Genomic DNA, 24323 nt, shown 5'->3' on the forward strand with positions numbered 1-24323 from the left:
TGATGAGAAGAAAAATTTAATATATTCCTCACTTTGCAAGAAAGTATTAAAGTTGGGTGTTTTGCAAGAGATTGTGAATGTAATATGTGAATGATACAGGAATACAAATGGCAGTAGCTTACCGGTAACTGACTGACTGTTTGTGTACTTCAGCATCATAGTCCGCACGAGGAAGTCAGGGCAAACTACACTAGCCTTCACTAGACGAACAGTAACCATTCCAAACTGCTTTTCTTGTCCTTCTTCCTCTACCCAATAGTTCTCACATTTGTGCTGTAAATTAAAATCAAAATACACTTACAAACGAAGGTTTTTAGTACTGAAGCTAACAGTATTTCCCTGTAGCTATCAGCATGTTACAAAATATGAAAATGCAAAAAATCCTAAATGAATTTTAAGACAATTCTGTTCAAGTCAAGGGCAAACAGGAACAAAAAATTTCAATATAGATCTAATATAACTTTGGTGCCTTTCAGTAACACTGGGAAGTGTTAGAACATAATTTTCTGCAAACAGGGAACTCTTACACAAAGATTATCCAGAAACTACCAACACAAATCATGGAAAATAATATTAAAGTACTATATTTGTATATCAACTTGCTGTACTCATCATGTCATGTTGTGTTACATTTCCACATACACATCACTGATGTGTCCATACATTCTAGGAGCCAGGGTATGAAGATTGTTTTAATATTCTTCTCTTGCAAAACAATTCTGCTATCATTACATCTTGAACATCACTGCTGTCTGTGTTACACCTGACTAGGTATTTCTCCACCTTTGAAAACAAGTGAGGGTCACTTTACTCAAGTTCTGGACTGTATGACTGAATAACACAAACTTCCTATGCAAAGGACAGTATCAACAATTCCAGTGTGTCCGTGCGATGTACTTCCATTTACTGTCACATAATAAATAACTTATTTGCAAATTAATTTACTCAAATATAAGACAAGCATGAATAGAAGAGGACTATTTTTTCCTACGTGGCTCATTGAGAAAATTTTATTTTAACATATTCTGACTAGTAATGACAAACTGTTTTATTGAGGTAAAACATCTGCCTACATAAGTTAACATTACACCCATTCTAAACTTATGCCATTTATTGATTGTCTACATTTTGATAGCACAAGGAGAAATGAAATAATCACAATAAACATCCCCTCCCCCAACCACCCGTGGACTAGGCCTTATTGTGGTGGGGTGGCTCAGGACCCAGCGATCCAGATGACAAAGCAGGGAAGCTTACCCTGCTGCCTTGTAAGAGGAAAGGGGACGTGAACTTTTTACAATGTGGGATGCTCAATGGCAATGAAGGTGGTGATGAGGACCATCAATATGGCAGAACTGGTGGAAGAGACATCCTGCAATATCCACTTTACACCTGACTTAAAGCAAGCAGCAAAGTGGTCATTGTCTTATCAACACAGAAGCAGCTGGAATTATTCTGCTGGGACTAACACTCCACTGCTAAAAAACTGGACTTTGGTTCAAAACTTGAGATAATGAAGTAACAATGCATTGCAGGAAACCAACTTTCACCCCTCGGTGATAACCAGTTCACTGCTGTCAAGAACAGCACAACCAGACTATTGGCTTGTGCTGTGTCTGGACTAACACATAAACATTGGGGAGTCAGAGTCCTTTGTCAAATTTTGTCATAATACCATGACCTTCTTTGGCACACTAAACATAGATTGTTATGAACAGAAAACTTTCCTTAAATAGAGCAAACCCTAAATGAACAAAAATATGACAGAAGACAACTACAAAATATTCCTCAACGTGAAGAAAGACATAGCCAAATTACTCAGAAAGATCACAAAGAAATATGAAAAGTATTGATGACTTGGAAATCTAGAAAGAGTTCAAAAGAAACAACACACAAAATTTCTGTAAGAATTTCAAAACAAAGTTCACAGGATGTCAACCATTAAAACTCTGCTTCAAGAAAGAAAATGGACCACTGGCTCTAAACAATCAAGAAAACTGCAAGGAACTAGCCAGATTTTTCAAAGAACTACTTAAATGCACAGAACAAATAAAAAGATTCTAACCACAAGAACTTGAGGACACCAATCCAGGTTCAGTCCATCGGATGAAGAAGAAATAGCCAGAGAGATCAAAAGACTCAAAGACAATAAAGTATTAGGGGAAAATCAAATCATAGTAGAAATTCTCATATCAGCAGGCTCAAATACTATAAAAGAAACCACCAAAACCATGCACCACATTTGACAAACACAACAAATTCCAAAAGGCTGGAAACATGAGTTAACTCACTTTTCACACAAAAAGGAAAACAGAACAGATGTAAACAACTACAGGGGAACTTCACTAAAATCAGTTGCATACAAAATTCTATCTCAGTGTCTTCTCAATAGAGCACAGAAACAACTTTAACCAAAAACTAGATAATATCAGGCAAGATTCAGTACAAGCCATCTGTGTCCAGAGCAAATCTTGAACCTAATCTTTAGACGTCTGAGAATTTGCAACAAAAACTTACCCTGCACATATGTTAATTTCAAAAGCCTATGACACAGTTGACCGCAAATAACTATTCCTAGCATTAAAGGTCTGGATCTAAAAGACTTGCAATCATAAAACAGACACTGATAAATACAAAGTCCAAGGTTAAATTTATGGGGGAACTGTCAGATCCTTTCAAAATCAAAATGGGAGTCAGACAAGGAGATGGAATGTCTACATAACTTTTCAGCTGTGACCTTGAGAAAGTGATATAAGAATCACTAAACAGAAATCAGTCCTCAAAATTGACCAACCAGTCACTTTTGGCAGAAACAAGTTATCTACAGATTTACATGCATTTATACACAATTTTGCTACAGAAGAATGCTGAAGATTAGATGGGTAGATCACATAACTAATGAGGAGGTATTGAATAGAATTGGGGAGAAGAGGAGATTGTGGCACAACTTGACCAGAAGAAGGGATCGGTTGGTAGCACATGTTCTGAAGCATCAAGGGATCACCAATTTAGTACTGGAGGGCAGCGTGGAGAGTAAAAATCATAGAGGGAGACCAAGAGGTGAATACACTAAGCAGATTCAAAAGGATGTAGGCTGCAGTAGGTACTGGGAGATGAAGAAGCTTGCACAGGATAGAGTAGCATGGAGAGCTGCATCAAACCAGTCTCAGGACTGAAGACCACAACGACAATACACAATTTAGCAATATTAACTTGTGACATTTCATCAGCCCATACACAGACTGAACTCTTGAAAGAAACTGCAGAAAAAGTCTGTCTCCAGATATTTTTTGAAAAGACAGAGTACATCACCTGCAACACAGCAGCACAGCAATTCGTGAAGATAAAATATGGCAAAATTAAAAAAAATTCCACAAGTCAAATATCTTAGTGAAACCATTCAGGAAAATGGAATCAAAACAAAAGCAAACAAAATTAGATGCCAAGAGATAGAAACTGCTTATCGACTTACCCAAAATACGTACAACAACAAATGTATCGCAAAGTACACAAAATAGAGACATTAAAATTTGGCAATTAAACCAGAATGCCTCTATGGATCAGAAAAAATTATTTCAAACAGGGCAACAGACATTGTGAAAAAGAAATGCAAAATCTTAAGACAAATTCTAGGCTCAAAACTAATAGACCTGGCTTGCATGCCATAGTGCTTCATCTGGCTGCACATTTTCCCCACTGCCACGCCACTCTGCCTGAGCTTGAGGGGGGAGAAGAGGGGGAACCTGTGAATGCACTGTTGTTTAGATGGCAACACAGTCACACTGAATATGACTTCATTTCATATTTCTCAACAATATACATCAAAAGTGAAACAATGTTTCAGTATTATTTAATTATTTTTGGTGAGCTTAAGACAATACAATTTTTATCTGGTACAAACTATAAGTATACAGACAGGTGCGGACAATGTCACAGATTTTCACACTGAGGTTGTCACATAATCATGACTTATTTAGTTTCATAGTTGAAAAATATGTCTTTCACACACATATGTTGATCAAAATATTGTAGCACTTTTGAACCTCATTATGGATGTGTGGAAACTTTATCTGGGAAAACAGTGTAGACATCCTGGGTAGTTTTAACATTAAAGGATTAGTCTTTTAAATGAGAATTACACTGCAAATCATTCCAGCTACACTTGCACAAGGGCACTTCCAACTGAAGTGGCAAACAGTCTCCAAACCAGAAGTAAGATTGGCTGTGTCTTCATAACATTTAGAAAACTATCCTTGTAATTCTTTCAAGGCCACAAGGAATTTTTAAAACTTTGCATTTGCTTTAACACCAGTGAGAGTAGAGAAGTGGACTGTGTTTGTCAGAACTTGACCCAACAATAATGGGTTTATATTTATTTTATTTTTTTAAATGAAACCACATCAAATCATAAATAACTTGTTTCTCACCTTGCAATGGCCTACTGTGGGCAGTGTACAGTCAAGTACACTTAAAACACAAGGTCTCCTATACATTCCCAATGTTCTAATTTTGTTCCTACACAACTTTTTTCTTCCCAGATCAAACAATAGCAGTTTTTAAACTGAAAACTTGTTCCAAGCATGCCCACTGACTTAACCAATGTACTTTGCTGTAATTGCAACTGACAGTGGAATAATGCGTGCAACTTAAGAAATTTTTCTATTCATACCACCAAGTCCTTCATGTACTGTATGCCTGCAAATTTACCACAAAGTGGTTCTTGGTATACAGAACAATGAATCCTGCCTCTTCATCACTGTAATTTTTTGCTCTTTCGTTGTCAACTAAATCCTTAAATTCTTTCTGCACGGTATTGTAATATCATTTCATTGCAAATTTGCAGCACCCATTGATTATGCAACTGTGTAATAGATGTTGAGAATTCTCATCCTTCTCTTCTGTAATTCCCACTCATTTTTAAACAATTGTGATGATAGGTAGCTAGACTGCCTCTTTTTGTGCAAACAGCTACTGTTCTTGTGAACACTCTTCACACTATAAACAAATAGTGAAGGGTAAACAGTGCTGGCATCATGATTCTGTCCAACTGAACAGAGTCATGCTGACCGAAAAGTGCCTCATGGCAATACTAAATGAAATGTCGTACTGCAGTAGGTGCTTCCAAGAGGGATTGAACAAAGCCGAGACAGGTCGAGCCTCAGCCGGCACATTGGGTTCGCGTGCAGTTTGGCAAGCCATGGCCAGCCCCATTGAAGATGAAGAATACTGCCTCAGAAGCAACCAGGAAATCAAACAATACGCAAATACCCAAAGTGACATTAGAAGACATAGGTAAAGATTCTGTGGACACATTAAAAGAATGAACCTAGACATACTTACAAAACAAATACCAGACTTTTTACAAAACGAATGGTCAATTTTGTTAACAATAGGAGAAAAGCCAAAACAGACACAATGAAATGGCTTAGTGAAATCTGAACTGTTCTGAAATTTGCAATAATTACTCCAGAAGATGTCCGAAACTATGAGATCTTCTTGTCCAATATTCACAAATGGAAAGCTGGCCAAGAGCAAAAACCAAAGAAGACTGGAATAATAAGGTCTGAAGAGAGAAAGGAAGCCCACAGGAAGAGGATGAAAGAAATACGGGGGCAAAGGAAGGCAAATTCCCAACTCAAAGTACTATATGTAGGTATAATGAGCTTATTTGCAAATAATAATAACAATAACAATACCAAAGAGAAATGGTTTACATTAATTGTATTGTTATCTTCACTTCCTTTTTTGTTTACTTAGCCAGTCTGTGATATTACAACAATAACAACATTAATAATAATAATAATAATAATAATAATGTGGTATCATTGTCTTGTTGCATCTCATCAATGACAGGCAAGAAAAGAGAATTTATTTCTATATATGAACAGCAATTTAATTTATAATTTCGGTCATCATAAATACTTGGTTGTTACTGTTGATTATATCACAATTTCCACAGTGGAGATTATGATGAGACCTAACAGTGGAGCTTAAATTTCTGTGGGTGAAGCAGAAATTAATAAAATTTATAATTTTGGTTGTCATATTCTTCTGAAAATTTTGCAATTGGTGAGGTGGTTGTTATGATGGGACCTAAGAAAACATCTGCCTTCTCTGAATACACAGCAGATTTTCCATCTATATCGATTTGAGAATGTGACAATATTCCTTAACCTGTTGCTTCCAAACATGTTGTGTGCCCATTGCTCTTCTGTTGACTGTGTAGAACTGGCATCTGACACAACCCTTTTCATTCCCATGATATGTCAAATGTCAAAGCTTTATCTGTACATAAGATGATCCTGTACTTTTTTAAAGACAAATTTGCGAAAAAACCTTGTCTTATAATCGGGTAAATACAGTAATTTTTTACTGTCACCTCTTGAACATTACTACTGACAGCTACATCTAGTCAGGTACCTCTTCAACTCTGAAAAAGAGTGAGAGTCACTTTATGTGAGATCTGGATTGTATGATTGGATTACACAAACTCCCTATCTAGAGTGCTATATCACCAGTAGCAATGTTCTGCCAGTCACTGTCACACAGTACACTAATTATGATAGCATCCATCACTATTTGTTCCGATATGCCTTACACAGTTTTAGTAGCATTTTACAGACCAGAGTGGATACTGGCATCAGTAATATGTCCCTGAGAATGTGTGTTGAGGAGAAGTGCTCTGTAGTAATAAAAAAATAAAAATGGTTGCCTTGCTATTGCCTGACTTTTGCTTCTTAAAGGGTTTGGCAAGCAATCCCAATTTCATTACCTGTCATAATAATGCAGAAAACGCTCTCGTTGTTAAATCACAGCATCAACTTAACTTCACACTCAGTATGATTTGGTACAAACAAGATTATTTTAAATTTAGTTTTTGAACATAATGGTGATGCAGTTGGTGAAACTGGCACACAGTAAAAATAACAGATGCATTTCATATTCTACTGTAGGGAAATGGGGAAGGGACGGATTTTTTCCACTGCTGACTAGTATCTATTCTTTCTAGGTAATCCTAAACAAACCAAATTTTCTTCAAGTAAGCAAGCAATTCCATCAGCCAATACCTTTCCAGCCTCCTCCTCATTACAGGCCATGACAATGACTTGAACTTTACATTCCACCACCATACGCCAAAAATCGTTAACTGTATGAGGTAGTGGACCCTGACTGGCAATGTAAGCCAGTGAGCCACTAGCACCCTTAATGAAATTTGCATTGATGTAGTCACTTCCAGGCACGCCAGCGTAACCATCGAGAACAACTCGGCTTATATCAACTGAAACAGAAAGAAATTAATGGTTTTTCCCTTATCTATAATATTATAAGCATTGTACACAAGAGCCTCTAAGGGTATTATTTTTGTCATGCTTCTCATTTATTAAAATATGAGCCAGCATTTACAAGCTTCCTCATCAGAAAACGATTTTGCAATGAGAAACATATTATTATCATGGAAAGGAAATAATACACAAAGATAATCAGTCAGTATTCATCTAAAACATGTGAAATAGCTGAACAGAGTGAAATACAGTCAGCACCAAATCAAGTTCACAGAGTGTTGCATCTCTGAAGCCAGGTATTTTTGCATGAAACTTTGTTGTGGTCCCTGTTTACATCTGTATTGTGTATATCTCATCTCAGACAGTGCAGTGAAATGGTGTCCAAATTAGAGTGGCAAAGCCCTTGTATGCACTCTTAATGAACGCAACAGTTGTCAACATCACTAATAGAAACATTTAATGGCACATCTAAGAAAATTGAAGCTACAATGGAAACCAACGTTGAAGTGCAAAATTAAATATGACAGATTATAGTAGTTGAGCACTACATGATATAATAAAGGCAACAATTTGCAGCAGGGATGCAGTAAACAAAAGATTGTTTTCTCTCTTTCTCCCCCCCCCCTCCTTTATAAATTTTTAACAATATGAGGATGTATGTAATGGTTTCCATTCGGCTGAAAAGCTATTAGTATTGCTAATAACGGTTAATGAAAGACCTTTCTCCAGGTTTTTAACTATTTCATGTAATTTTTCACAATGAATAAATCTGTTCCAGTTGTATTTGACCAATCTTTTATTTGTATAAAATCGTACACATGACCTGGGTTTGGATATAAATCCCTTCTTCAGGCACTATAAAAAACAAGGGAAACTAAGAAGTTCACAAACTGGACTCTACAGCTTTTATGCCTTCATTTTAATTTCTTAAGCCCGTGTCTAGTAATTTGCAGTTGGTTCATAAGTTGCATTAGGCTAGCAATGTGTGCTTATTTGCTTTTACATTCACGTTTTTTTCAGTTTGGCCCCATTTACCGGGTGTGGTTCTAATTGACTCAGAGAACCTTTTCATGTCCCACCCGCGTGGGATCTCGCAGGCTACATGATAAATTTGCTGGATTTTTTACATGACTGGTACAACTTTCTCATACACAATTAAGATATTACTTGACGTTCAAATTTATATGGGCTCTTCAAATGTTAATTAATTTGATGAAGAATCCCTCTTCGTTACTTGTAGTGTCTGAAGATGGGATTTACATCCTGAAACCCAGGTCATGTGTAAGATTTCATCCAAATAAAGGATTTGTCATGTACAACTGGAGTGGATTTATTCATCACGAAAAATTTTAGCAACAGTTGTAGATGTCCCGTAAAGAGTATATTATTTCATATAAATTAAGTAGAAAATATAAAAACAAGACAGGTAATGAGTCACAACACATTGCTGCAGGAGGTCTTGTAACTTGTGAATATTTTTCCTCATACACGACTCACCATTTAACTAGAATAATAAATAAAACCAAAGTTACTTATTGAAGACAAGAATTGCATCAATGTTATCATGTAAAACTCACCCTGTACATGTACAGACATGATATAAAATTTTGTTTAAATGAATACTATGTACTCTTTTCAGTCATAAATGATATATTTTTATCAATGCATCAGTTCAGCTCTTGTGCATTGCTTCCCTTCAGATTCCTTGTTTTATGCATTTTTTATTGCCTATAAATAATCTGATAAAGTGTGTGACAGATTTTTTTTTTTTTTTTTTTTTTTTTTTTTTTTTTTTTTTTTTTTTTTTTTTTTTTTCTTTGAGAAGAAACCCAAGTTCACAGTACGTGTGTGTCACCTCTCACATGTAAAACTGGCTAAGTGTAGCCCGCAAAAGGAGTCTGCAACCAGTAACTTTCAAGTTTCAAATGTCATGAACAATGGTCATTAGCAAATATTTGTAGTCAACTATAATCATCTGAACAGCTACACATAACATTTTCCTATTCACTGTAAGTATTCAGTGCCATTATTTAATTTCAAATAATATATTTCGACACGAAAACAACAACAATATAGTAATCAATTTCACAAGCATACACCAACACTGGCGAGGGTGACAAATATCTTTTGTTAATGGATAGTATTAATAAAGTTGAGGCATGCCTTACAAGGCAATGTTCACTGGAAAACAGATTCTCTGTTTGGCAGAGCCAAAACATTTCTTTGGTATCAATAACAACTTCCCCTCTTTGGTGTGCTCTGTCTTTGGACAGTAGGTACATGACTTGGGCCATTGCTTTTACCTGCATGCTCAAGTGGCGAAGTGAACAATCCAACATTTCACCCTGGAGGGATTCGAAGAGAGCCAGTAGTTTATGCCCTACAATGATGAAGAAATGCCCTTTGTGGAACTTTAAAAATGCCACAGTGAAATTTTAAACAAAACACAACTATGAGAACAGAAAAGCAAGAAAGCAATTGCTATGGCTAAAATACGAGAGTCACTGCGTACTGAATTTGGCATATAATTAAGATGATTTTAACCAGAGTACAGAAACAAGCAGCTGTGAAATGAACAGGCAACAAACCAATACATCTAAAAGAATAAGAGGAAGTATTCCTCGGTCTGTTGCATGCAGAAAACAATCCAATTCTGGCTAGTGTATCAGGTAACAAAGTATTGGACGATCAATTTTATTTTTTCCATAAAGTGTTCAGCTGACAAGAACATAACTATATAAACCCTGGCTTTTTCAGTGGCAGTGAAGATATCATTAATGAGGCAGGACCATCATCTGCAAATGTAGTTCTCAGTAACACAGAGCTAAAGTTAACCTTCAAAGAATGACTGAAGAGCAGAGGTCAGTGATGTTCAGATAGCTTAATGTCTTGGTGGTGCACGAGGAGAACGACAGAAAACCACAGTTGCAAAGGAAAACCTGACACTGAAGAAAGAACAAAGACTTACACAGACCAAAGATGATTGCCCCTGTAATTGTTTCTGTAACAAAAAATAACTGATTAAAGTATTATCGGCAACAAATGATTTGTTCCTCAGCGATGAGCATGCATTCTATGAGACTGGGCAGTGCAAAATCATATGGAGGTCTGCAGTTGTAGTCCGGCTAAGCGGAGTTCTTTAAAATTTTTAGTTCCACAACTGTAAAGTATTTTATAACACTTTCTTCTTTGTGAAGGAAACACCATCACAAAGTTTGCCATAATGTACAGCTCCACACCATCCTACACTGAGACACTTACTGAAGTGGCTAAAGGAACTGTGAGCCACATCTCATTCTGTGATTCCCATTTGGCTTTATTAATTCCAAACATGGGTCATGGCTCAACTGGTGGAGGGGGTGACTCACCACTGTGTCTGTGCCTTATATAACGCTGACACCTACATGTTTAATGGTATGCAACTAAGCAGTGACTCAGAAAATGCAAGTTTCAACCAGTGACTCACTTTTATTGAGACAATCCCAAATACTTAAGCTCATGAAGGGCAAAACTGTACTATTTAGAGTACTCACAGGGCAGTATATCCTTATAACGGTTCTTCTTGCGGTTTACTTCTTTTTGACCTTCTGAACAACAGTACTGTTCTGATGTTTTCAGAACCTCACTGAAGAGCTTCAGTTCCTGTAACAAATTTTTGGATTAGCTTTATAGTTTGGAAGAGAGAAAAAAATTGGTGTTTAGGTTAAGTTAATTCATACAGAAACGAGAACTCATTTCCACAAATTTAGCAAACACAATGGTAACAGTAGTCACTAATCTACCAAAATTTTAGAACGCACTTAAATTCTTAAAGTTAATGGGAAAGGGACAATGGCAAGAATGCACGTGAGACTGGATAATTACTTGCACAGATTATCTTTGTCCAATAGCCCATCACGATAAGTTGGCTTTTTCAGTTGTAATCGTACCAAAAAATTTAAATGTAGCTCCTTTGTGAATTATTGCATATGAAGAATAATCTTTTTTTTTACATAAGATTATGTATATTTTTACACTTTGAAATCTACAATATTTCAAAGGAAAATTTTACGCAGTGTACGAGTTTCTTAATTACCTTCAGGTAAAGTAAAGTGTTAACAGCTGTCTCTAACCTATCAATATTCATGAGGCTAGTAGCTGTAACCAGGAAACAGATGGTTTCCTCGACTATAGTGTATATGAGAGGATGCAGCTGAGGATCAAACACTATATATCCTTTCTTCTGGAAGTGCTTGTTCTGCAAGGTCTGCAGAAGAGGTCCTGTGAAGTTTGCAAGGTAGGAGATGAGGTACTGGCGGAATTAGAGCTGTGGGGATGGGTTGTGTTTGGGTAACTCAGATGGCAGAGCACTTGCCTGTGAAAGGCATAGGTCTCGAGTTCAAGTCTCGATCTGGCACACAGTTTTAATCTGCCAGGAAGTTTCACGAAAACTGACAGCGGCCGGGAGAGTAGTGTGCCGACCACACGCCCCTCCATACTCACATCAGTTGATGCCTAAGGGCTGAGGACGACACAGCGGCCGCTGTCAGTACCGTTAGGCCTTCAAGGCCTGTGCGGATGGTGTTTTAAATTATTTCTGCACATTATTGTTTTTCTGGTATTAAAACTCATGTTAAGATTTCCTACTCTTTGGAGTACGGATTCACTTTCCAGCTTTTCGAAAGAAAACAGCATCCTTGATATATTTACACTCACATTCTGGAAGCCACTGAACAGTGGATCGCGGAGGCTACTTTGTGCTACTGCTGGTTGTTCTCTTCAGTATTTCACTTGCAAATGGAGCAAGGGGAAAAATGACAGTTTTTATGACACTGTATGACCCCTAATCTTCCTTATTTTGTTCTTTTAGTCCTTATACAAGATGAACATACCTGCATCTTTCTTTCCATTTGCTTGGGACTACTGACAATATGCAAAACTCACAATAAATGCAAACTATGGAAGGGTCCAATGCCACAAAGTACTCTCTGTAACATCAAAATAGTATTTTGTAAGGACTTGGCATGTTATTCATTTTCAACTGGTTAAGCTCATTTTCAACATCAGGGATGTTAGACCATCCATTTGAGCGTCTGTGTGGCAGACAGAGAATGGTAATTCTGTATATTCTTCCTATGTGAATTATTTATTAGGTGCAAAATTTAATACTTTAGCTTTCCTTTTACTGATTATTATTTCCACTCCAGACTTGTCAATGAGTGACTGAAAAGGAAATTTCGATTCACTTAGTGGTTTTACATAGAACCAGAATTTGTTAGGGTTCTTGGAATGACCATTCACTATTGTATGATGGAGTTGTTATACAGGTAGCTCTCCTCATAAACATACCGATATCAACTACTTTTGCCTGTCAGCATTTCTGCATTCTTTTTGAACTTAGAATGGTATAATTTCTGTTTCCTTAGCACTTGCCAAATGTTGTTATTAAACCAGCATGTGCCTTTGCCATCATTAACCTTATGCAGCACATACTCATTGAATGTGTGCTGCACAAGTTTAAACTTTGCTCACAATTCCTCTACTTTCATCACATTCAAATTAAATTATATCCATCAATTCTGTAAGAAGGATGCTAATGTCTATGAATCTGCTCTCTGACATACAACAAACCTCCTTGCCTTCTAGATGCCAACAGTTCTGAATATGAGCAGTTAATAAAGCTGTGTGCAGATAAAAAGGAAAATATACCAAGGTACAGTAAAAGCCCATTAACCCAGCATCACACAGTCCAGCATGTTCAATAATCCAGCATTGCTCACACATACTGACTATTTTGGATGTGTTTGGCAGAATTTAGTTACATTCGGCAATGGTAAAGAATTTCAAGTTGTGTAGTGCCAACAATTGTTTCAGCCATCTGTCAGGCAGCTTTTGTCTTGCACCAATTGTCTATAGTGACTAAAAAGCATTAATATAAATAAAAAGTAGTGTTTTAAAGCGTAACCATGATTAGTGCTGTTCTGTATCACAATTACAGTAATGCTGTGTATTGATGTGGGAATGTTTTCTCAACCAAACACCTCTCAAAACAAAGTGGAAGTAAAACACAAATATCTTACGTTCACATTACAACCAAAGTTTGACATCTATATATATAGATTGTTGAAGAACCAACTTTATATTCTTCCATAATCCTATTTCTATTCCCATCTTTCTTAATCTGATTAATGATAAACTTTTGTTGTATTGTAAGTGTAAGATATTTAGTTTCTCTTGCACTATATATAAAAGTCAACTTCAAAGGCTTGCCTCACAGACAGTGGCAGTAAAAGACAATGAATCAAAAAAGCTTTGAAAAAGCCCAAACTACATCAGTTTGATGGAATTTTGTCCAAGTGGTTCTGTGCCAAAAGGTCTGAAGCAAAGTCTGTACCTGGACTGATGATTATGGACAAAGGTAAACAGTTGCATGATGATTTGCATGATGTTATGATTAAGCAATGAAGGTGGGTGGGGCATGGAAGGGTTATGGGGAGAAGGGAGGGAGGGAGGGAGGGAGGGAGGGAGGGAGGGAGGGAGGGAGGGAGGGAGGGAGAGTGAGAGTGAGAGTGAGAGTGAGAGTGAGAGAGAGAGAGAGAGAGAGAGAGTGTGTGTGTGTGTGTGTGTGTGTGTGTGTGTGTGTCGGGGGGTTAGGGGCATTCAACAGAAACTGCTGTGTCATCCGAACCAGTCACAGCCAGGGCAAAAGCACCAGAGGTGAAAAGATGCGAGCTGGTACCAGTGTCATAGAGGCTCGCCATTTGCGCGAGTTCCACCAGTGCCATGGGTGACGCTGAGGATGAAGATATCAACTTCACCTTAGCCAATTGCCCTGGCCAAGTACAATCTGCCAATGACCAGACAACAACACAGAGAAGCCTACTTGGAAGGCAGAAGAGCAGCTCTCACCCACTTGGTTAATCATTGTCCAGGGCGTCATCTAGTGAACTCTTAGAAGTGAGCAGATAGTTGTTGCAAATTGCATTTGCTATATACTGTGGCCCCCCATGAGCCATGGACCATGCCGTTGGTGGGGAGGCTTGCGTGCCTCAGCGATACAGATAGCCGTACCATAGGTACAACCACAACGGAGGGGTATCTGTTGAGAGGCCAGGCAAACGTGTGGTTCCTGAAGAGGGGCAGCAGCCTTTTCAGTAGTTGCAAGGACAACAGTCTGGATGACTGACTGATCTGGCCTTGTAACAATAACCAAAATGGCCTTGCTGTGCTGCTACTGCGAATGGCTGAAAGCAAGGGGAAACTACGGCCGTAATATTTCCCGAGGGCATGCAGCTTTACTGTATGATTAAATGATGATGGTGTCCTCTTGGGTAAAATATTCCGGAGGTAAAATAGTCCCCCATTCGGATCTCCGGGCGGGGACTACTCAAGAGGATGTAGTTATCAGGAGAAAGAAAACTGGCGTTCTACGGATCGGAGTGTGGAATGTCAGATCCCTTAATCGGGCATGTAGGTTAGAAAATTTAAAAAGGGAAATGGATAGGTTAAAGTTAGATATAGTGGGAATTAGTGAAGTTCGGTGGCAGGAGGAACAAGACTTTTGGTCAGGTGACTACAGGGTTATAAACACAAAATCAAATAGGGGTAATGCAGGAGTAGGCTTAATAATGAATAGGAAAATAGGAATGCTGGTAAGCTACCACAAACAGCATAGTGAACGCATTATTGTGGCCAAGATAGATACGAAGCCCACACCTACTACAGTAGTACAAGTTTATATGCCAACTAGCTATGCAGATGACGAAGAAATTGAAGAAATGTATGATGAAATAAAAGAAATTATTCAGATAGTGAAGGGAGACGAAAATTTAATAGTCATGGGTGACTGGAATTTGAGTGTAGGAAAATGGAGAGAAGGAAACGTAATAGGTGAATATGGATTGGGGCTAAGAAATGAAAGAGGAAGCCGCCTGGTAGAATTTTGCACAGAGCATAACTTAATCATAGCTAACACTTGGTTTAATAATCATGAAAGAAGGTTGTATACATGGAAGAACCCTGGAGATACTAAAAGGTATCAGATAGATTATATAATGGTAAGACAGAGATTTAGGAACCAGGTTTTAAATTGTAAGACTTTTCCTGGGGCAGATGTGGACTCTGACCACAACCTATTGGTTATGACCTGTAGATTAAAACTGAAGAAACTGCAAAAAGGTGGGAATTTAAGGAGATGGGACCTGGATAAACTGAAAGAACCAGAGGTTGTACAGAGTTTCAGGGAGAGCATAAGGGAACAATTGACAGCAATGGGGGAAAGAAATACAGTAGAAGAAGAATGGGTAGCTTTGAGGGATGAAGTAGTGAAGGCAGCAGAGGATCAAGTAGGTAAAAAGACGAGGGCTAGTAGAAATCCTTGGGTAACAGAGGAAATATTGAATTTAATTGATGAAAGGAGAAAATATAAAAATGCAGTAAATGAAGCAGGCAAAAAGGAATACGAACGTCTCAAAAATGAGATTGACAGGAAGTGCAAAATGGCTAAGCAGGGATGACTAGAGGACAAATGTAAGGATGTAGAGGCTTATCTCACTAGGGGTAAGATAGATACTGCCTACAGGAAAATTAAAGAGACCTTTGGAGATAAGAGAACCACTTGTATGAACATCAAAAGCTCAGATGGAAACCCAGTTCTAAGCAAAGAAGGGAATGCAGAAAGGTGGAAGGAGTATATAGAGGGTCTATACAAGGGCGATGTACTTGAGGACAATCTTATGGAAATGGAAGAGGATGTAGATGAAGATGAAGTGGGAGATACGATACTGCGTGAAGAGTTTGACAGAGCACTGAAGGACCTGAGTCGAAACAAGGCCCCCGGAGTAGACAACATTCCATTGGAACTACTGACGGCCTTGGGAGAGCCAGTCCTGACAAAACTCTACCATCTGGTGAGCAAGATGTATGAAACAGGCGAAATACCCTCAGACTTCAAGAAGAATATAATAATTCCAATCCCAAAGAAAGCAGGTGTTGACAGATGTGAAAATTACCGAACAATCAGTTTAATACGCCACAGCTGCAAAATACTAACACTAATTCTTTACAGACGAATGGAAAAACTAGTAGAAGCCGACCTCGAGGAAGATCAGTTTGGATTCTGTAGAAATACTGGAACACGTGAGGCAACACTGACCTTACGACTTATCTTAGAAGAAAGATTAAGGAAAGGCAAACCTCCGTTTCTAGCATTTGTAGACTTAGAGAAAGCTTTTGCCAATGTTGACTGGAATACTCTCTTTCAAATTCTAAAGGTGGCAGGGGAAAAATACAGGGAGCGAAAGGCTATTTACAATTTGTACAGAAACCAGATGGCAGTTATAAGAGTCGAGGGGCATGAAAGGGAAGCAGTGGTTGGGAAGGGAGTAAGACAGGGTTGTAGCCTCTCCCCGATGTTATTCAATCTCTATATTGAGCAAGCAGTAAAGGAAACAAAAGAAAAATTCGGAGTAGGTATTAATATCCATGGAGAAGAAATAAAAACGTTGAGGTTCGCCGATGACATTGTAATTCTGTCAGAGACAGCAAAGGACTTGGAAGAGCAGATGAATGGAATGGACAGTGTCTTGAAAGGAGGATATAAGATGAACATCAACAAAAGCAAAACGAGGATAATGGAATGTAGTCTAATTAAGTCGGGTGATGCTGAGGGAATTAGATTAGAAAATGAGACACTTAAAGTAGTAAAGGAGTTTTGCTATTTGGGGAGCAAAATAACTGATGATGGTCGAAGTAGAGAGGATATGAAATGTAGACTGGCAATGGCAAGGAAAGCGCTTCTGAAGAAGAGAAATTTGTTAACATCGAGTGTAGATTTAAGTGTCAGGAAGTCATTTCTGAAAGTATTTGGACAAGAAGAGAATAGAAGCTTTCGAAATGTGGTGCTACAGAAGAATGCTGAAGATTAGATGGGTAGATCACATAACTAATGAGGAAGTATTGAATAGGATTGGGGAGAAGAGAAGTTTGTGGCACAACTTGACCAGAAGAAGGGATCGGTTGGTAGCACATGTTCTGAGGCATCAAGGGATCACCAATTTAGTATTGGAGGGCAGCGTGGAGGGTAAAAATTGTACAGGGAGACCAAGAGATGAATACACTAAGCAGATTCAGAAGGATGTAGGTTGCGGTAGGTACTGGGAAATGAAGAAGCTTGCACAGGATAGAGTAGCATGGAGAGCTGCATCAAACCAGTCTCAGGACTGAAGACCACAACAACAACAACAACAACAACAACAACAACATATACTGTGCAGTTGACCAATGATTATTTGTATTTAGCCATTTAGGGCCTTTTTGTGTTATATTAATGCAGTGTTGCAGACTTAATTATTCAACAAATCACAAAGATAAGTAAACCTTTCAACTCATTTGTGTGACTTCGTTACTAATTTCATAAGAGTGTTGTAGAACCTTCATTCACCCATCCTGTTAACTGACCCTGGGGCGTAGTTGTGTAACAGTGGCAGGGAGAAATTGTTTTAACTGCACCAGAAGTCATTTCACAAACTCAGCCTACCGTAACAACAGGGCAACTCGGCCTCCACAGCAGTAGTGACAAAGCTTTTCAAAACTGACGATGAGGATTTACAAAAGAAATGAATAGGGTGAGAAGCAAGAAAATGCAAGAAAATTGATAAAGATCAATCTGAGATAAAATCATATTCACACACACCCATGATCACCTGCACAATCACAGCAGCTCACATCATGGAAGACAGCATTAAAATTTTTCAGGTGTTCTACAACTGTTAAGTAAAACTGAAGAGGACAAGAGGAAAACTACAATAAATTAATAGCAATATGTGGCTGGCTAACCACTTGCAAAAAACACGGATGAGCCAGCTACCCTGATAACACATTACAAACATAGCTCTAAAATTTTAGGCAACAAGTTGGACAATTTACAGAAGTTTAAAAGTTGTACTATTTGATTGTCACCCAAAATAGACAGTAAATCTGTCAGCAAGTGACCTGCCGCCCCTTGACCCCAGAATAAAACACAGTCTAGTAAAATGTGGAGCACTGCGATCTGTACACCACAAGCACCACATGTTGGAGGGTCGTCTCGTTGGAGCAAGAAGCCACACATCATAGGGCTGTGGCTTATGCGAAGACTAGTAAGGAGGACCACATCCTGACTACGCGGCTGGAAGGCGGTAGACCACGACCAAGTTGTGGATTTTCAGAGACACAGCTACTCACGTCCAGCTACTCTTCTTCCCATTGACGTGACTCTGTACCTCAACAGCAAGGTGACAGCATGCAAGTGGATGGCACACTGAACTAACTGAGGATTGTGACATACCTCCTTGGCTGCTACATCTGCTCTTTCATTCCCCGCAGTTCCCCTTGTGCCCAGCACCCAGCAGTTTTCGTAGTTGGAGATGGGTGTCTAGGTTGTCATAAAATAACGTGTTCAAAACAAACAAAGGAGTGCAGCCTCTCCTGTATTGCACTAAATCTAACATTACTCTTGGTATCCGCAGTAACCAAGCTGGCAGGCAGTTAAAACCCTGGAGTTGGGGTTGTACATGCTCCACATCATGTGGCTTCAGCAATCACTGCACACAGATCCCAAACGGCCTTGCTGCTTGAGAACCTCTTAAATAATAGAACCCAGAATGTTATCCTTGACAGCGAGTGTTCATCAGAGACAAGGATATCGTCAGGAGTGCCCCAAGGAAGTGTGATAGGACCACTGTCATTCTCTATATACATAAATGATTCGTTTTGTTTTAGGGCACAAAAACAACTAGGATAACATGCGTCCACATCAAATTATAGAAAACAAAGACAAAGAGAGAAGTTAAAAATGACTACTCTTCAATCCCAATCAATGGAAGAGAACACAGCGAAAAACAGGGACGTGGAGAAAGGTATAAAAAAATATGCCATAGAGAAACGGAGATTCAGAACTAAAAATTAAATGGCCTTCACCTTTTTGATACGATGGATAAAAAGAAAAACGCGGCTGACAGCCAATACATTGTTTGCTAAAACGGCCGATAACTCAGATGACAAACACAAATGGGAACATAAGCAGTTAAAGAAAGAGCATTCCGTCAGGAAATGGCAGACAGTGAAAAGCTGGTAACAGTAAGCACAAAGTGGTGGGGGAGCACCACTTAACAGATGGCGATGGCTGAGGAGACAGTGCCCAATATGCAACCAAGTTAAAATGAGTCAGAGATGCCTGGCAGGAGACAGGCCATTATAGGGTTAATGGCGATAGCAAAGAAGATGACTCTCAGGATGGAACCCTGAGGCACACCGTTTTCCTGTATAAAGGTGCCTGACAAGGCAGAACCCACACGTACCTTGAAAACTTAGTCTTTTAAAAATTCCTCAAGGAAATGGGGCAGGCGGCCACGGAAGCCCCATGCGTAGAGAGTACGGAGGATGCTAGTCCTCCAGCAGGTGTCATAGGCCTTCTCCAAATCAAAAACCACAGCCACAGCCTGGGATTTCCATAGAAAACCATTCATGACATGTGTGGACAAAGTGATGAGATGGTCAACTGCAGAACGCCACACTCACAATCCACACTGTGCAGTGGTCAGTAAATTGCAAGACTGGAGCCACCATAACAGCCGGGTATGAATAATACGTTCCAACACCTTGCAAACACAGCTCGTGAGAGAATTGGGGCGGTAGCTAGAAGGAAGGTATTTGTTCTTACCGGGCTTAGGTATGTGTACGAGAGTGGCTTTATGCTGGTGTCTGGGAAACGTTCCCTCTGCTCAGATGCGGTTGTACATATTAAGCAGAAAGTGCTTGCCCACAAGAGAAAGGTGCTGCAACATCTGAATGTGGAGAGCGTCTGGCCCTGGGGAGGAGGTCAGGAGGAACTGAGAGCTTGATCTACCTCCCTCATAGTAAAGGCGACATTGGACATTGTAGCACTCACAATTCTGAGAAGAGAAGGGTATCGCCTGAGCCTCCTCTGCTCGTTTCCGATGGAGGAAGGCGGGTTGACAGTGGGAAGAGCTCGAGATTTTCGCAAAACGGCTGCCCAAGGTGTTGGAGACAGCAATAGGGTCCACGGTGACATCGTCTGCTACTGTCAGGACGGAAATTGAAGAATGGATCTTAGACCCAGAGAGCCATCAGAGGTTGGCCCACACAAGAGCAATGTGTGGAACTGTTAAAAGAACTAGTGAATGAAATCCAGCTAGCTGTTTTGCTATCCAGAAGAACGCAGCAACACTGTGCATGCATCTGTTAATAATGAATGCAGTTTGCCATTGTAGGACAATGTTTAAAAATGCGGATAGCATTGCGTCCCAACATGCCTCAGTTCACCAAGGGACCAGGACACAGCGTGGTAGAGAGGAATGGAACATTCTGTGGCAGTAAGGATAACCTTTGTAAGATATTCCACCTAGTCATCACAACTGGGGAAATGTTGTTCTTCAAAGGTTGCCAGGGAGGCATGAAGCCTCCAGTCGGCCTTAGTAAGCTGCCACCTGGGTGGGCACGGAAGTGGGATAGGAATCAGCAAATGGATGGCACATGGGAAATGTCGCTTGTGTATGTGTCAGAGAGAGCGGACCACTCGAGACAATGGGCAAGCTGGTCAGTGCAGAAGGATAGGTCCAAATGGGAATAGGTATATGTGGAGTCTGAAAGGAACCTAGGTGCTCCTGTGTTAAAGCAGAAGAGGTTAAGTTGATTAAGAATATCAGTAAAGAGGACACCTCTCGAAGAGGTTCTGGGAGAACCCCAATGGGTATGGTGGGCATTAAAATCACCGAGCAGCAGAAAGGAGCGAGGTAGATGCCCAATAAGCAGGAGGAAGTCTGCCCTGGTGACATTGTATGACGGAGGGGTGTAAATGGTACAAAGGGAAAAGGTCAAGTGAGGAAGGAAAAGGTGAACTGCAACAGTTTGAAGACAGGTAGTCAGGGAGATGGGCTGACAATGAATGCCATCCTGTATGAGCAGCATGACTTCCCCATTGGATGGAATGCTAACCTCGGGGGAATGTCAACATGGACCAGGAAGAAATGCGAGAGCTCAAAGCAGTCGTGAGGATGCAATTTTGTTTCCTGAAGGCAGAGAAAAAGTGGACGCTGCGATTCTAAGAGCAGCCATGAATCCTCTTTGTCGGATCGAAGGCCACGACCATTCCATTGGAGGACAGTCATGATGAAGAAAAAATGAAGGGACACCACATCGGCAGCTGCCGAGTGCCAGCCTTCAAAGACTCGCTGCTACAGGGTACAGAGGCAGGAGGATCCTGCTCCATAAGGTCTACAGAAGCATCGCCATTCTTCTGCTGTAGGCCTGCAGAGTCCAGGACAGAAAAACGGTTCGCGGTGCACACCGGTGACACAGAGGTTGGCTGGGCGACGGCATAACATGGCGGCACCATCGAAGAAGATCTTTGAACTGGCGAAGGAGAAGACCGTTTGCCTTTGTTTGGCATCTTCAAATCTTTCCAGCTGGTAGAGGAAGACTCAGGTGTTGGTTGGCTGGAGGGACGTATGAAGTCTTCAAGGGAGTATTCCTCCTGCCCTTTCCAGCCTGCCAGATGTGTAGCTGGTGACTCTGCCCCATGGGGTGATAGTTTGGTGGCTTGCAGCACAGCTGAAGGAGACGGGGAGGCTATCCATGATAATGGGCAATTTCACTATTAGAATATATGGTCTGGCTGTGATAACTTCATAACCTTCTTTGATCTTTGACAGAAGATCCACTTGATCAAAAGTGAGAAAGAGTGTGTGTGGGCACTAAGGAGGCACCTACTTTTTTTCATCATCCACTGGACGGCAATGACACCTTGATCAGAGAGGTACATTTGGATTTTTGCCTCAGTTAGACCATTGAGCAGTCTAGTTTAATTAACACCATGGGAAGAACTCAGTATTCAATGAGCCTAGACACAAACAGGATAGGCATGGAGAAGCGAAGCTGCAAGCAGTTGTGCTTGAGAATCAGAAGCAGTCTCCAAAAGCAAACTGCCATTGCGTAAACAAGAGCAGGATTTCACAGACCAGCAATTGCATCAACACCTTTCTGAATAATAAACAGATTTACGGCTGTGACGGACTGACCGCCTTCAGTACGTGAAACCACGAGAAACCTCGGTGCAGCTGGGAGGGTCTTTGAATCGTTAGCCTCATTCCATTTACGTTTCATAGCTGCTGACTGAGAAGATGATTGGCTCATTGCAAGAAAATCTCCCATGATTGCCAGTGGCTCTGATGGTGAGCTCCTTCCAATTGGGGACCCCCTACAGAAGAGGGCGAACCTGACTTAGGTGATTGTCCACACCTCAGATCACACCTCCCGAACACCTAACAGAGGGACCAATCGGCAATTTGGGAAGGCAGCAGCTCAGGCAATCACCCCTCCCTGGGCCTGGTTTGTACCAGGGGGGATGTGCAAACCCTACGTGTCAACTTGGGGCTGGGAATTACACATTACCCAGTCACTTGTTCCATGTCAGATGCATGGACCAGCCTTCAGGAATGCCCAGGGAGGAAGAAAAAGAGGAAACTCAAATGCCGAAGCGGAGGAAAGATACAAAAAGGTGAAATAAGGAAGAAAAAAGGAACAGTGGAGAGTATTCCGATACTGACTACCGAAAATGCAGAATACATTTCCAAAACCAGCCCAGACATGTTCACCAAGGCATGGGGGAAAAAAAAAAAACAGCAAGAGCATAGACATTCAGCGTGGAAGGGAAAAGATGCTGCAAAGGCTGGGGCCTCGTGGTAGCCAACCACGAACCCACCAAAGAGCAGCATGCCCCCTGGGGGGACGTAAATGACTTGGCAGACCGTGTGAGCAGCAATCTGTGGTTGTTTGCTAATGATGCCGTGGTGTACGGTAAGGTGTTGAAGCTGAGAGACTGTAGGAAGATACAAGATGACTTAGACAAAATTTCCAGTTTTGTGTTTAAATATCTGGGCATAATGTTGCAAAGCGATATGAGGTGGAATGAGCTCCTGAAAACTGTGGTAGGGAAGGCAAATGATCAGCTTCAGTTTACTGGGAGAATTTTAGTAAACAGTTCACCTGTAACGGAGATTGCATATAGGACACTGGTGCGACCTATTCTTGAGTACTGCTTGAGTGTTTGGAATCTGTACCAGGTCGAATTGAAGGAAGACATCAAAGCAATTCAGAGGTGGGCTGCTAGATTTTTTACTGGTAGGTTCGAACAACATGAGAATATAATGGAGATGCTTCGGAAACTCAAATGGAGGGAAGGCGATGTTCTTTTCGAGAAACATTATCCAAAAAATTTACAGCAACGGCATTTGGAGCTGACTGATTAATGACTCTACTGCTGTCAACCTACATCTCACATAAGAACCACAAAGATAAGATACGAGAAATTAGGGCTCATACAGAGGTGTATAGACAGTCAGTTTTATCTTGCTCTATTTGCGAGTGGAACAGGAGGGGAAAGACAAATAGTGGTACAGGGTATCATATACCACACGGTGGCTTGCAGAGCATCGAAGTAGCTGTAGAACAATTGGAGAATAGGTGTTTCAGATATGGACAAGCAACACTATGGTCCACAGGTGAATTCTGAACAATGAGGAACTTGCATGCCTGACACACCATGAGGAGCTGCCGCCAGATGGTGAGTGGCAGTTCCCCAGCCTTAGCACAGAGACTGGGTAAGGGCTGGTCCTATAAGCATCCGTGGCCAGTCTAATTCCCCCTTGGTGATAGTGGCAGTAATCTTCAGATAAGAAGGCCTCACTGATCCATATACTGGGGATCCATAGTCTAGCTGCAATCACACGAAAGCACTATAAAACTGGAGCAGACGCGCCCTGTCTGTTCCCTAAGACATGTGGCGAAGGCACTTTCAGATGTTCAGTTCCTTCTGGGTTCTGGTTTCTAGGTCTTTCAGATGTGGTAATCACGCGAGTTTTGAGTCATATGAAGGGGGGGGGGGGGGGGGGGAATCAGACACATTAAAAATTCAATGAGACAATTAAAATGCACTCACACACAGACTCTTATATGCAGAAAACTGAAATCCTGTGCAGCCCACTCCTCTAACCTCTGCCTTGT

The 24323-nt window shown here is 40.3% G+C and overlaps 1 protein-coding gene across 1 annotated transcript in view; it reads right to left on the reverse strand.

The window, feature by feature from the left end:
• The window catches only part of LOC126469802 (uncharacterized), a 129497-nt gene that overhangs the window by 83924 nt on the left and 21250 nt on the right, over positions 1-24323 (reverse strand). The window contains exons 2-4 of the mRNA XM_050097060.1: positions 10817-10925; positions 7068-7279; positions 123-273 (exon numbers count right to left, since the gene is read on the reverse strand). Of these exons, the coding sequence (XP_049953017.1) occupies positions 123-273; positions 7068-7279; positions 10817-10925 (472 nt within the window). The remainder of the gene's footprint in view (positions 1-122; positions 274-7067; positions 7280-10816; positions 10926-24323) is intronic.

The sequence above is a fragment of the Schistocerca serialis genome, chromosome 3, assembly GCF_023864345.2.
Source record: "Schistocerca serialis cubense isolate TAMUIC-IGC-003099 chromosome 3, iqSchSeri2.2, whole genome shotgun sequence".
NCBI classification, from domain to species: domain Eukaryota; kingdom Metazoa; phylum Arthropoda; class Insecta; order Orthoptera; family Acrididae; genus Schistocerca; species Schistocerca serialis.